This window comes from Molothrus aeneus, chromosome 2 (genome assembly GCF_037042795.1).
Source record: "Molothrus aeneus isolate 106 chromosome 2, BPBGC_Maene_1.0, whole genome shotgun sequence".
NCBI classification, from domain to species: Eukaryota; Metazoa; Chordata; class Aves; order Passeriformes; family Icteridae; genus Molothrus; species Molothrus aeneus.
Genome location: NC_089647.1, coordinates 89,202,366 through 89,217,185, shown reverse-complemented (window position 1 = coordinate 89,217,185; position 14,820 = coordinate 89,202,366). Strand labels below are relative to the sequence as shown.

The 14,820-nt window shown below is 36.9% G+C and overlaps 1 protein-coding gene across 1 annotated transcript in view; it reads right to left on the bottom strand.

The window, feature by feature from the left end:
- Positions 1-14,820, bottom strand: part of LOC136553611 (pinopsin-like) — a 74,205-nt gene that overhangs the window by 36,523 nt on the left and 22,862 nt on the right. Inside the window, exon 2 of the mRNA XM_066545263.1 lies at positions 10,876-11,201. Within this exon, the coding sequence (XP_066401360.1) occupies positions 10,876-11,201 (326 nt within the window). The remainder of the gene's footprint in view (positions 1-10,875; positions 11,202-14,820) is intronic.

Genomic DNA, 14,820 nt, shown 5'->3' with positions numbered 1-14,820 from the left:
TTTGTATCCAAGCAGAAGAATCAACATCACTCTGTAATGGTTGATTTGAGGTACTTGCCATGCATTCTTACATACACCAAGGGGACAGACAAAGGTGCAGTAGAAAAATACTATGAAATATGATGGCTATTCTTTAGTATGTTTTGATTTTTTTTTTTTTTTGGTGGCTATTATAATCCTGAAAGAGTAAAGTGGCAGTTGAAGAGATAGCAAACTGGTCTTTTGCGAGTAAGGCCACTGACTGTGTCCAAGAAGGTATCAGTTCATACATCCTGCATTTTTTCAGGAGCAATCTAAGAGTAATCTAATACAGGGATTCCATTACAATGGTTCAGTCAGCAAACATGACCAGGTAGCTATACCTTAATGAGTGTTTTAATTTAGATGAAAACAATTGTTGTCAGAAAGCTTCTTGCTGAGATTGACAGGAATGAGGAGGAGAGAAAAGGACAGGAGAGGATGGAAGAGAAGGAAAAAATGGTGGAGTGGGGAGGGAAAGGAGGAGCAAAGGAAAGGAAAATGCTAAGGGCAGGGGAAGGAAGGAATTGGTGTGATACAGTCAATTCTTGCTCACTTATGGAGTTGTACTTGGATATTTAGAGTTCATGTTCTTCTGAAACACTACCTATATACACAGGATTCTCAGTGGTACTCTATATGGGCCAGGATGCTTTCCAGCTTGGATCATATTATATTAATCATATTAAATTAATCTTGGAATCTGGGATTTCACCTTGAGTGTCTGAAATGTAGTACCATACTTGAAAGACGATAATATCTGAATATTGTTTGCTGAGGATATTTCTCTCACTTTTAATCTCTCCTTGAACACTACATCTGTAGCTCTGATAGCATTTTTTACCCTTTTTGCACCTTTTCTCTTTTCTTGTATTCTTTTCAAATGGATGACTAGTATTCCTTGCAATATTCAAGTTTATACAATGGTATAACAACATAGGGGATGTTTCTTTCAATCCCTTTCCTAGCAATTTCTAACATTTATTTTGACTTTCATGAATAGAAAACTGATTTCTTCATTAAATTACTTAAACTAACTCATGTCTTTGAAGGGTGGTAACCAAGAGCCCCTTATCATACATGTATATATATATGATGTATGATAGAGTTACTTTGCAGAAATAACTGTACCTCAGGTGCTGTTCCCACCTGGTATTGCCCGCCTCACCCCTGACCTGTGACACTGCTGACAATGCTACTCACATGCCTGGTTCTCAGCTTTCCTGCTTCAGACAGTTGTTGCTGGCCATTGTCCCTTGCTTTCCTAACCAACTGAACTCACTTCCCAGCTGATCATCTCCATGGATATTTACTGTAAGTCTGCTAAAGGGGGCTGTAACTACTAAGGATGTTACACACTAAGGATGGGCATTCTGCACATGGCAAGCAGTCAGATCGGTGTTTCACTCTCTCAATCTGCAAAATAATACTACTTCCAATTGTATGATATATGCTTTATTTTGCAAGGAAGAGACTGGCACTAGAGCAATTTTTTTACAGCCTAATTTTGTTTTGGATATGCTTTTTTTTTTTTTAAACAATTACAGCCAGGAAAAATCAACAGCGATGTTTTTAATAATTCTCTAGAATTCCTTCTAATTCTAATTTCAATAGGGTCAATATATCTGGGACAATTAGTGCTCAGATATATATACTATTTTAGCAATGGTTCAAGTCCAACACTCTTTAAGTCAGTATTTATTAAATAAGGATATTGCAAGTCCAGCTCACTTGTGAGCAACACTTTCATTTCTGAGTTTTGGGACAGAAGAATTCTTCACAGTGCAATGAGTAAGTAGGGATAGATATAGTTAGAGCCAGTAAAAACCTGTCCAGTGTGAATTTAATGACCTCAGAGATGGTGTAGTCATATAAAATTCCACCATTCTTCTGGAAAGGCTGAAACTAATCGAGCAATACCTGTACCTCCCTAAGGAAAGGTCAAAGTAAAAAGAAGAATGAGTTAACAAGATGATTCAGCAGGCTGGAATTGTATTACTTTTAACTTGACATTTAGACTGAATTAACATCCTGAACTTACTTGGCAAGCAATGGAGACCAAAGCAAATCCATTTAATTATATATTGAGAAAATCCAAAATGTTCCAGGCTGACATGGCTAAGCACCTACTGAGCCTTGACCATCCTGGAGCACAGAAGCATAAGCCGGGCAGAAGAGCATTTACTCTGCTAAATAATGAAAGAAAACATACAAAAAGAAAATTCTTCCAGGAGTAGCATGCAATTAACAAAAGGCCAAGGCCAGATTATCAACCAAAGTTACAAATTTTCTTCAGAAAAGATTAAAGATTGATGCAGAAAGGCCAAGTTAGAGCAATGTGAAAGTCAATTCTTTCAACTGACATTTTATCTGAACTGAACATTTATCCTGAAGTTGCTCAGGGATCAGGTAAAGCCTTTAAGCATTTTTATTGAGCTCTTGCAAGCCATAGCAATAGAGAAAGTACAAAAATTATTCAAGGTGAATTCATTAAATGAACTTTCCCAGAGATAGGTGTTTTTAAACGCCCAGCTGCATGTTGAGGGCATCAGAGCAGAGCAGAGTGCTGCTGGTATTTAATCAGGGACAGCTGCAACCAGGAACTAGGGGCAATATTCATTCTATTTTCTGTGTAAGGCAGGAGCTTGTATGCAGTGTTTTATAGACATATAACCAAATTTTTAAGTATGTTAATGGGCATAAAAAAATGTGTATACTTCAGTGTGCTCTAGGTAAGGGAAGCTCCATTCTTTATTGGTTGTGTTTGCACGATTTTTGTCTGATTGTTTTTAATTTAGTCTCAGAATATTTATTAATTTTTTCCTTTTTAATTTCTGTGCAGGTCAGTTTTATTCAAACTTCGTTTTTATTTAATCTTTAATAGGCCAGATATAAGTAGCAAGATTTCAGGTAAATGGAAATCTATCCTGCCATGTTTGGGGCAGTTTCAAGTGAAATATTACCAGACAAAATTAAAATTACAGCCTTCTGAAACTGCAATGTTGTGCTTCTTCTACCATGTAAGTGACCAGAAACAAAACAAATATTGCTGAGATTCCCCTTAGAAATACCTTACATGCTTTTTATTACCTTGGAAGCTTTTTAGTTGACAGGTCTCCTATTTAAATTCAGGTTACCACTCCCAAGTACAGGAGGTCTGGAATATACGCTAAGGCAACCCTACCACCTACTCATCTGTGATTAATTTAGCTGCTTAGCAGATGTCAGTTGTACTACTAAAAGTCAAATAATCACCCATTCATTGTAAGCCCAGGTGACTCCACCTCAAGCCAGAGACCACTGTTTGCTGTTTTAAGATGCATATGGTGTAGACATTTTAAAAGAAGAACCATTGAAAGAAAAAGGTGCTTAATTAACAGGGAAGTGAAGTCTCAGGACCCTAAACACTATAAATTAAGAGTGAATGTTCACCTCCTTAGTTTTATACATTGAAATAACAAGGGAAGAATTAATTAAGACCACAAAGGGGACAGTGGTTACCTTACAACAAAAACTGCATGAAATAGAAAAGTTGGAGAGTCAACAGATTAAAAATAATTTGAGAAGTAGAGTAAAGCACATTATACATATTTCTCTGAAGGAAACATTGGCTAATTAAGATCTTATCTTTTTCTTTCCTATCCTTTACTTGTGCAGAGGGATATTGACTTACTGCACAAGGATTCCTGAGCTTTTAAATATGAAGATCTTTATAATTCAGCAGCTGAAGAGTTCATCTAACAACTGCATTACCAATGAAGTGAAATAAAAAGAACACATCTGCCTAATAAGAAGAAACTGTCTACGTGATGTTATAGATGGGTATCAATTCTCCTGGGAAGGTTTGGACAAGCGCTCCTTCACTAAAGGAAGCTCCCCATAAAGCAAGTGTCAGGGGCAAACTGGAAAGTGCCTGAACTGTATCTCTTTTCTTCCAGCAGGAGCAGGAGTTTTGAAAAGTTACATGTTAGTACTTAATTTTAAAAAACCTCAGAAGCCTCTGTACTACATAGTTCACAAGGATGGGTTTCAGTCTGCTGGAAGCTGCAGTGCGTTTTCCCAGACCTGTCCAGGATCAGCCACCACCTGGCCCCCACAAACTGCACCAATTCTCTGCTGTGGCCAAGGCACTGGCCTTGGTCTGCAGACAGACCTTCAGAAGTGTTCCTCTAGGGGACAATGCTGCCTTGCTGCTACACGTTGGACAATTAAATTTCCTCCAAGTCTTCAGTCAGGGAGTTTGCCTGAGGCCACAAGTTAGTCTCTGAAGTGGAGTTAAACTACAGAAGAGTAAGTGTAGCTAAGTTCTTGCATGCTGAAATGTAAGTACAAAACTCTGCAAGTTTTACACTACAAAACACCCTTCTGTATATTTAACCTTTCCAGTTTTATAAGGGGTGAGCAAAAAAGAAAAAACCAACAAAAAACCCACCAAACAAGAAAAACCTTATGCTTTTTCTTATCAGGAAAAAGCTTTACTATATCATACCCTGAACTGAGTTGTTATGAATACTTGGCATGGATATACACCATTTGCTGTAAACTAAAAGACTCATTAAACCACAAGCTATTTTTTGTGGACATAATGCATCCAGAGATTAATGGATCAGGTCTTAAATTTCTATTAGCTTGTTATTAAAGATTATGACAGACTTATTTTCTCCCTAGTTTATCTAAAGTATGAAAAGTGGCAAACATAATGAATTCCTATTTTCTGACCAGTCATTAATTTGATTTACAACGAATTTGTACAGTGCCTGATTTACACTTAAGTTTTATCACTGCTTCTCTGCAAAATGCAGACAATTAACTAATGATTTATACTCCTGCAAGCACAGGGGAAAGAAGATCATAATCTTTTCTCATGTCTGCTTCCCTTCCAGCATGATCAGGCCTCAAAGACGAATCTGATGACATGCTGTAGCATTTGGTCGACACTTTTTAATCAGAAATGCTGAGAACGGCCCTGAGTGAGTGTACCTGTCACTTGTGAACTAGACGTGTCTGTGCAAGTACAGCTGTTGATGTCCTTAAAGACTTTGAAAGGTATTTTAGGTAGGATTGATTCACCGTACCTTTACTCTCCTAAAAGCTGAGATGGTGAACTTATAAGCCTTGCAGCTATACACAAAGAAAATAAAATGTGAGCTTTCTCCTTTATTTCTCAGGATTTGACATTTTTCTCCACTGTTACAGTAAACACTGAACTTTATTCCCTTGAGACAGAATCCTTTAATAAAAACTGGTATAAATGTAGTGCACAAAACTGAAATATTTTTTGGAGTTGAAAGCAGAAAACCCCAAAAATCAATACTATATTTACAGTGTTTTCATGATAGCTACCTAATAATCACTTCAACTCCTGGGAAAACCATAATAGTTATGAAAGAGTACAAGACTAATTAACCACTTTAAAAATTAAGCATGCTAGTAAGTCTTCTTCCTAGCTAATGAAAGCAACTTTTTATTCAAACAGGTATCCCATGAAAATAAAATGAAAAAAATATTAGCTAACAGGAATAATTAGCACTTTCTCCACCGAAATATTCTTGAACAAAAATGTAAGGATACAACTGTCTGAAACCTGAATTACTGGCATCTGAAAATTGCTGTTTATAAAAGTATGAATGTCAGAAGTTAGGGTCAGAATGCTACAGATTTTTCTTCAATTTATGTTTATGTTTGTACTTTATGTTATGACCTGGCATTAAATAGCAATGACATAATCAAGTCAAATCGCAAATGTACTTAATCACATTTGAAAGGGATGATCTACAGGAACTCTACAACCAGGTCTACATCATCTTCACCTGAATTACTTTTCTTAGGACTTATTTTTTTAATTAAACAAGTAGAAAAATTTTGAACTTTGCTTCTATGACTACAAATCTGGTTTTATTTAGAGTTTTAAGGAGTTAAGATTTAATGTTGCCTAATTGCTTTATCAGTTTTCTCAACATAAATTGTAACTTCAGTGCCATGAAATATAAATATGAACTTTTAGAAAATCAAGTTTTCTCTATAGATAGGCATATAAAGCACATGAAGGAATGATGGAACAATAATTACATTCCTATCCTATTCTTTATATTATGTGAAGATTTTTTTTGCAGTTTAAATCATTAAGCATTCTGCCCTAATGCGCTCTCTTCCTCCAAATGATCATTTCCAAAAGAGATGGAAATTTGGAAACATTCACAGGCGTGGTCCTTCCACTTTGTTGTCCTTTCCTGACTACTTTAATGAATATCAATACAATAAATGCTTTTACAGATATTGTTTAACGGTTCCAAATAGAACAGATATAAAACAAGATTAAGGAATCAGAAAATATAAAAATTTATCTCTCATCATTCCTTTTTCTCTTAGATTTCCTGTGGGCACAGGAGATTTCAAACCCACCACTGCTGTTTATACCAAATCTTAAAAAATAACCTAGAGTCAAACTCTCACCATACAGATTTAAAAATTAATTTCCTTTATAACCAAGTGGTAATTTCACTCTGGGGCATTATTTTTGATATAAGAGATGGAAGCACTTTTCCTCTGTTAAATTTGGTACTTTGAAATCTGGAAAAGGAATGAGAAAGAGGAATACACAGCTCTCTACTGTGTAACTGTGACTTGCCCAGTTCCCCAACAAGATGACAAGACTTATAAAAGTCAGGAGATGGGACAATAAAAGGTTATCTGGGTCTCCTATATTATCTGGAAGTCCGAAATCATATGGCACTTTTCAAAAGAAACAAAAAAATTGCTGTAAAGGGAAATAGTTGGGTAATTCCACTATGTGGACTCACATTTTGGTCACTAGTTAAAGCTAGATGTTTTTGAGGAATTAAGCAAGAACAGGTGCATCACAGGATGGAGGACCAGACATACTGGTAAGGCCAACTTCTGCCTCATATAGTTCTTGAAATTTTCCCTAAGTATTTTTTCTGTTTTCCTTTGTTTTTGTTTTTCAAAGACAAACTCAAAGTAGAACTGGAATAGTGACAGGAAAAATAAACAAAAACCATCACACTATAGGACTATCAGGTCATGTTGTAAGTCCATCTACTCCAGAACTCCATAAAACATTGTCCCTTTGCCCACTTCAACACACAGTCTCTTGCAGAGTAAGAATTGCATGTTTAAGCCTTTGTGCTCTGCTTACAGTCCTTTTTCTTGTTTTCCATATCCTAGCTACACTTCACAAAAAGTTCCAAGCTTTGTTTAAGTATGGCTTTCAATGAAAGAAGACTGACAATGAGATGAGTCTTTTATAAAACCAAACTGAAAACTTTTCTTGAAACATCCTTCTGGGACCCATCTTGTTCTTGCGCAGGATTTTTGCGTATAAGTAGGAGATAATGCAGGCTGAAGAGATCTCTTTTTAAAAGTTTTTCTAATTTTCATTAGGCTGGTTCACATGAGTTCTCTGGGCCTCTCAGTGGAGGATTTTAATCACATTGTGTCTTTTGTGCTACAGTGATTGCAATGCTAATCTCTGTAATTCCACATTTGGGAACCCACTTTTCAAAGTGTAAACAACTGACAGTGACTTCAGAAAGAACATTTTTCCAGAGGGAATCAAAGAGTAGAGTCACAGAGAAGCCTCATAAGCCAAAAACTGAAAAAAAATTCCCATGATTGTACAAAGAAAAGTAAACCATCCTCAATTTTCTTCCCTTGTGCTGTAGAATGTGCATTAATAAAATACATGTGAATAAATTTTGTGAGAGAGAAAACTTTGCCCCTTTGATCAGACTCAACCATCCAGATAAAGCCAGGGAAAAAACCCTGGGAAAAAAACCCCACAACTTTAAAGAAAAATGTAATTCCTAAGGATCTTCAAGCATGATAAATGGCAAGAGCTCTGAGATAGTGGTGGAGTTGTGTTTTAATGCTGTTAATAGCATTTGCTATTAGCATAATTTATACAAGGATATCATTGACTTTTAATTCCTTGAAAAGATGATCTTCCATAAAACCAGTATTAATGAAATCCTTTATACCATTATGTCAGCTTGCAGCTGATTTCATGGGATCTAATGATGCTTCAAAATGCTACAGCACCTGACTAAATTTAGGAAGAAAAAGAGAAAGGCAGACCTATAATCATTGCCCACACAAAGAAAAAATGAAGGCATCGTGCCAGTTCTTGCATTAGCTATCCCAAATATCTTAAGATATTTCTCCCACATCAATAAATTTACACTGCACTATTAAACAATGGCATAACACCTGCACTCTTGATTTCAGGATGCAATACAATTGTTGCTTCAATGCTCTAATATAAAAAAATTCTATAGATCTGGAAAAATTATGAAATGCAGTCTGAAAATGTAGCAAGGAGCTGAATTTGGGACAATGCACCTACTATGTTTGCCATGCTCCCATAATTCTTCAAATACATACCACAGAGTGTCACAGAAGGACTTCAATCTACAAGGACAGAAAATGGCAAGATAATTCTTTTTTTTTGTCCACACCAGAAAGGTACAGCATTACAATGAATGCAACTCTCTTGACCTTTTTTAAATAATCCTACCTACTCTTTGTACTTTTATATAAGAACTACTATATGTTCATTTGCATATTGCTCATCTCTTCCTCTAGTTTGAAACATGACATACATGACATTTCATGAACTATCCCATTTATTACAGAACACTAAAAGGACCTCAGATCAAAAGGAAAGTACTATACTTCAGTGTCTGCGTCATGGTTATGTTCATTAGAAATGTACATATATATGTCACAAAAAATTATGAAATGCAAGGTCTTGAGATTAAGGTGGTGAAAATAGTTCCTGGTACATCACAGAAAGCTAAGGACTGGTAAGATTTCTGATTGAGATTTTCTTTGGTGAATATAACTTATCAAGAAAATCTTTTATAAGCACCAGGAAAGCATTAGATATTTTGTGTAAAATTTTAGGGTTTAGCTATTCAAGACTTCAGGCAGACAAATACTCAGGCAGCTCTTAGGACCCCTAGTCATAACAACTTTAAAGATATGATCTAATCCTCACTGAAGTGCCTTTGCATTTAACAAGTATTGGTTCCTTGCCTGTTCCTTCAACAGGTTATGCAAGATTGGGTTCAATTTTCTTTCACTTCCACCATTTACAAAATTTCTCAGGATCCTCTAACCTCAACACCCCCCACAGGCTTGCAGATCACTGTGGAAGGCACGAGGAGAATGGAGGAGAGGGGATTGTGGAAAATGCTCTTCCTCCCCTCTTTTTTATTCATCTGGACAGCTGATTGATCAATCAACCTAATCTGCCCAGTCTACCCAATCTTCATGACCAAATAGAAAATGGCTATAGAGTGCATATATCATTTCTATAATACTTTGTTCCCTCAGTATGTTTGCCACAGCTTCTTGAGACCAATCAGGCAGATCAGTGAGAGGATGATTACCCTTGATATAACTGAATATAAAATACAATTGAATTTTTTTTAAAAAGTGATTGGAATAACACAAGTCTACATTTAGCACTAGAGGTTAAGGTATGTGCTACAGAAGCTTCATCCATGCAGGTATTTGTATACTGTGGATGATGACTGTTGTCAGCAAGGGCAGTGAGGGCTGAAGGAAAGAGCAGCCAACATTTTAAGAAACAAGTATCTTCTGCATGGTTTTAGTACCACATATTCCAAGATCCTGCTTCTTACTTTGAGGTGATGGCAAAAGAAACTGCTGTCCAGAGATCAGATATGGACTGATACTTCAATTGAATGGTATACAATGACAGGAATTTTTTTCTATATTAATATTGCACAACTTTTAAGAAGAGTACTAATGTGTGATTCATAAAAGGGATTTTACTGGCCCGCTCAATACTCAAAGATGAGAAGATTTCCCATTTGGGCTTAAAGTGCTCTCAAAGTTTTGACAAATTGTGTAAAACAATCAAACTTAATTCCTTATGACTAATCAAATCAAACTACATTCACTTTAATTCTGTAGGAGTGCCTCAATTCAGGGATTTACTGCTTTTTTTCCCTTTTAACACCCTTAGTTAATTCATATGAATATTTTAGAGAATTGCTCTATAGAGAACACCTATACATTAATTCCTCTCTCATTATTCATCATTAAACCATTTCATTACTGTCCCAAGAGTATTCAAACTTCACAATACCACACCCTTTTCAGGGTCTTTTGTTTCATTTTGGAATATCTGCAGTGCACCTTAAACCACTGAGAGAAGTATCATTGTAGTAGTAAAAGTAGTAGTAGTAGTAGTAGTAGTAGTAGGTAGTAGTGGTAATGGTGGTTGTAGTTAGAAGGAAAATTTAAATGTGGCCTAGAATTACAAGGGGAAGGCGATCCTTGGGATAATTCAAAAAATCACAGTAGAATTATATTACTGTAGAGTTGAGATTCCAGAGATTAAGGAGCAGAAATTATTAAATTTTAAACTCCAAAACCAGGAAGTATTTGCATGGGTTTCTAATTCCTAAACAGGTAAACTTGTATTTTTACTTCATTACAAATGCAAACTTCACTCTGATATGCGGTTTTTCCCGTATACTGTTTTCCACAGTATTGCCAATGACAAAATCAGTATCTGCATGATACTGATCAGTATCTGTTATCTGTTTCTGTATAATCTGTATAATCAGTATCTGTTATCTCTTTGTTTTGACTAATAAATCAAACAATCTTAATTCTCCTGGAGCTTCAGGAGAATTAAGATTGTTGAAGACCTCATGCTCCTTCTTTGAGGATTTCTGTGGTCTTTTCAATTTCATTTTGGCCTGCTGATTTGCTCTCTACCACCAGAACTTCCAAATTAAATAAAATAGAAATGCAAAACCTGCCTGAGAGCAGTCTGCACTATGAGAGCAGGCAGCTGCTTACCTGCTTGACTGCGTACAGGAGGCGCCCGTAGCAGTACATCATGACCATCACGGGGACAGCCAAGCAGAAGATGAACAGACAGATGATGTAGGACGTGGACTCAGCCGACTCTGAGGACCAGCGTACTGAACAGCTCGTGCCTGCACCTTCTACCCCATAACTGCTCCAACCAAGCAGAGGTGGCACGGTCCAGACCAAGGAATAAATCCAAGAACCACCCACTGCCAGCAGAGCCTTGCGGAAATCATGGCTGCGCTTGTGGCACAGGGTGAGAGTGCTGTAGCGCTCGTAGGACAGCACAGCCAGGGAGATCAGCGACACGACACCTGCAATGAACCAAGCAATAGAAATGCTTATTCCATTATTTTGCATGTATCCATTCCAAATCCCAAGAAAGCAGATTTTTTTTTGGTTATCATGTATTTGAAGCAACAGTGAAAACTATTTCCATTATCCTCTATGTGTTAATCCTCACTGTTCCTGGTTGCTCTGTCCATCCTGTCAAATTTTGTTTAACTCGGATTTATTTTACATTGGAAGATTTTTACACTAGACAGATATTCATCTTCTGGTCAGATTTTCAGATTTATCTGTTTTAGTATTACTCAGGAGAAATCCATTTTCTATCTGAGATAATAAAATGGTGAAAGATTCCCTTGATAAGAACTATTCAACTTTTAAAATCCATGAGCATTTTCAAATAGTGTATTGACTTTTACAGGGGAAAAAAAAAAAAAGCCATATATTTAAGACTGGGAGTCCCAAAGTGAAAGAAGCTTTTGCTTCTTTTGCTCTCCCCATCAGCTAGATGAACCTTCAGTTTTGAACACTCATATATGGAAAAAACAGACAACCACATCATGACTGGGATATGGCAAGCTGCAACTTTATTTACACATATATTACACAATCAGGTTTAAAAGTGATTTAGGTTAATATTAAGCCCTAGGTGTCATAAACTCATTATATCTTGCAGAGAAAGGCTTTAAAATTCTGGTTGTAGGGTATTTCCATTCTCTTTTTCAAGTTTTAGGACCCAAGCCCCTCTTCAAAACTGTATGGTTTTCCATGGTAGGTTCTGAGTCACAGCTCAATGAAGAGGGGTTTGTTATTTCCTATGGTTTTGGTCTCCTTGCAGCTTCCTTGAAATTCTGTGTGACAAAACACTGGCTACCACTCCCAGGACTTATGACAGAAGGAACTTGTTTGAAGAGCTTTAAAACCATATTTTAAAACCATATTTTCCAATATGCTTTCCAGCCCCCTTCCTTTTGCTCCTGTAAGAAGAAAAACCTGAATAGATCAATGTCAGTCCAGCTCTTTCCACAAGTTTTTTCTTGATCTTTGCTATTAGCAACAGCCAACTATACAGCAGCACTGAGATATATAGCCTGCCAAAATTCTCTGCTTTTGAGTGGTACCTACTCCCAGCAAATGGGTTAAAAGAAAAGGAATTCTTCAGGGGAATCCATAGCTGTAATCCATTTTCCCCATTTAACTGTCAGCTTCTCCTATAGCTGCTTCCCAAGCATGGAATAGAGGTGAGTCAGAGACTTCCCTTGGGAATAGCACTACTCTACCTGGGAATAAAACCCACACACAGACCCACACAGGGCACAGTGGGATATTTTCCCCAGGCACAGCATTTTGCTCCACTTTTCCTTATAATTCAGTGACTCATTTCTGAGTTAACTGGATGCAGGCACAGCTATTTCTGTCATACTGACAATTTGCAGTTACTTAATGCAGAGCTGGGTAGGCAAAGGACCCATGGGAAATGCAAGCACTGCTTGCTGCGATAGGATGCCTTATTTCTCAGGGGGAAAGAAAGCAAAAGGGTGTGAGGAGAAGACAACTTTTGAAGAAGGAAATGTCTTTCTTGTGAGAAGAGTCTACTAAATTATTTTCCAAAGATTACTAGGAAGTCAGTCCTAAAGAGTAGATAGATTTACAGCTGTAATAGCTCCACTAAATTCAGATGACTTATAAACTTGCTTTAAAGCTAGGCTACTTTAGAGACAGGGAGACTTTCTCACCATCCTCACCTAATCTGATTTCCTACATAACATCCCTTTTGAAAGCCCTTGGACTCGGAAGCAAAGAATCTACTGCTCTCTTCATGCTCCCAGCCCACACTTAATTATCTTCACTTTCTTAGTATTGCTGCTTTCCATATTTTTATCTGCTTGACTAAAGAGCTCCTCTCTATTAAAAACATTTAGCTCATGTAGGCAACTAAGGCAAAAATCCAGATTTTATATTTGAAACCTAGGCCTCTGTCAGGTGTTACAGATCTATTTCTGTTCTTTAGATTAGACAATCATGGACTAACAGAAAACTGTCTCAGGAACAAGAAATCTCTCCCTTCCCAGCTGAGTTCTGTACAGCAAGGATATTGTTCTCACTGTACCTCTGATGGCAATTGAGACTGCATTTTCCCTACTTTGATGAGATAGCAAGTGAGCTGTACTTTTGTTGAGCATATCCCACATTCCTGCATGTGTGGGGCAGCCTGGAAAACCCAGACAGGATGTTCAGATTTCCCTAGCTTGGGGCCCTGCTTCCTGGATTTCTGCTTTCTCCGCTGGGCTCTCAGGTCCAGCCTGGCTTCCAGCTCTGCCTGCTCATCCCTGTGGCTGTGCCACTGCCCAGCAGCTTCTTCTGGTGTGTATTGTCATGATTTATGGCATCATTTACACCACAAATGCAGGATTACTTGTTTTCAGACACAGAAAAGTTCTGTTTTACACCGGCATAGAACTAATGTTCAGATATTAAATTAGGATCATGGTGATGTCAGTCAAGAATAAATCAAATATTAGTAATCAGACAAACACACAAAAGTTGCCTTTAAATTATAGAAAATAATTTTCTTCTCTATACAGAAGAAAACTCATGACATTTAACTGCACATCTTGGCAGGAGCCAATTCATCTTTGCTCACCTTATTATTGAGTCCCACTGACATGACACAAATTACACTTTTCTCTGGAGGACAAAAATTGTAATTTATGGAATCCCAGACCACCAAAGTTCAGGAAAAAAATCCATTATTTTTAAGTTTGGCACAGTAAGACTTCAAGGTTTGAACTTTTTAATAGCACCACAATTAATACCACTACACACTGACTTCTATTACTTTCAAGACAAGGGAAAATGAGGAGTATACAGAAGAGGTAGTTCATAAGAGATAAAAGAATTCAACATTCTTTATGTGGTTCAAACTTAGTAAGTCCAACTAACTTTTCAGAAAAAATTAGAATTACTTTGAAAGAACTGGTACTTTGAAAGACAAAACTATAAATTCAAATCCAAAATCCAAATAAAAAATTAACAAGTACAACTAGCTTTTTCCAACAGTGAGATACATTTTGTTTAATTGGCTGCGAGTAATTAAAACACCGATTTCCCAGGTGAGGAAGAAACAGGAACAACAGAGGGCTCTGTAACCCTCTCTGTTTACTTCTGTGACATTGGGCAGTGAACACAAAGTCACAAGACATGCCCCAACAATGCATCTCCATCTAACCTTGTTGATGGAGGGCACTTCACCTTAACACAGAAACCAAGACTGATCAAAACAAAACTACATCAAGAGTAACCTTGTTGCAATGTTGGGAGAGAGCAGCTCCAGTGTCCCTGGTTGCTAAGACTATTCTCAGCTTTTTAATTAACAAAAAACCCCAAACAGTTTTAAAAAAAAAAATCTCACTCTTTTATTAGTTCAATAACTGAATCCTAGAAATACACCACTATCCTTTCATCAATTATAACAAATACTCATGTGTTGGACTGAAACAACATTATTTCATAAAAAAGGCAAAGCCAGGTTTTGTGATCAGTACTTAATTTAACAATGGCTGGAAATAATATATGAGGATCAGGTGTACATGACCTGTCAGCTTGCAGTGAATGAGCTGCTAGCAAAAAAACTGATGATTGCCT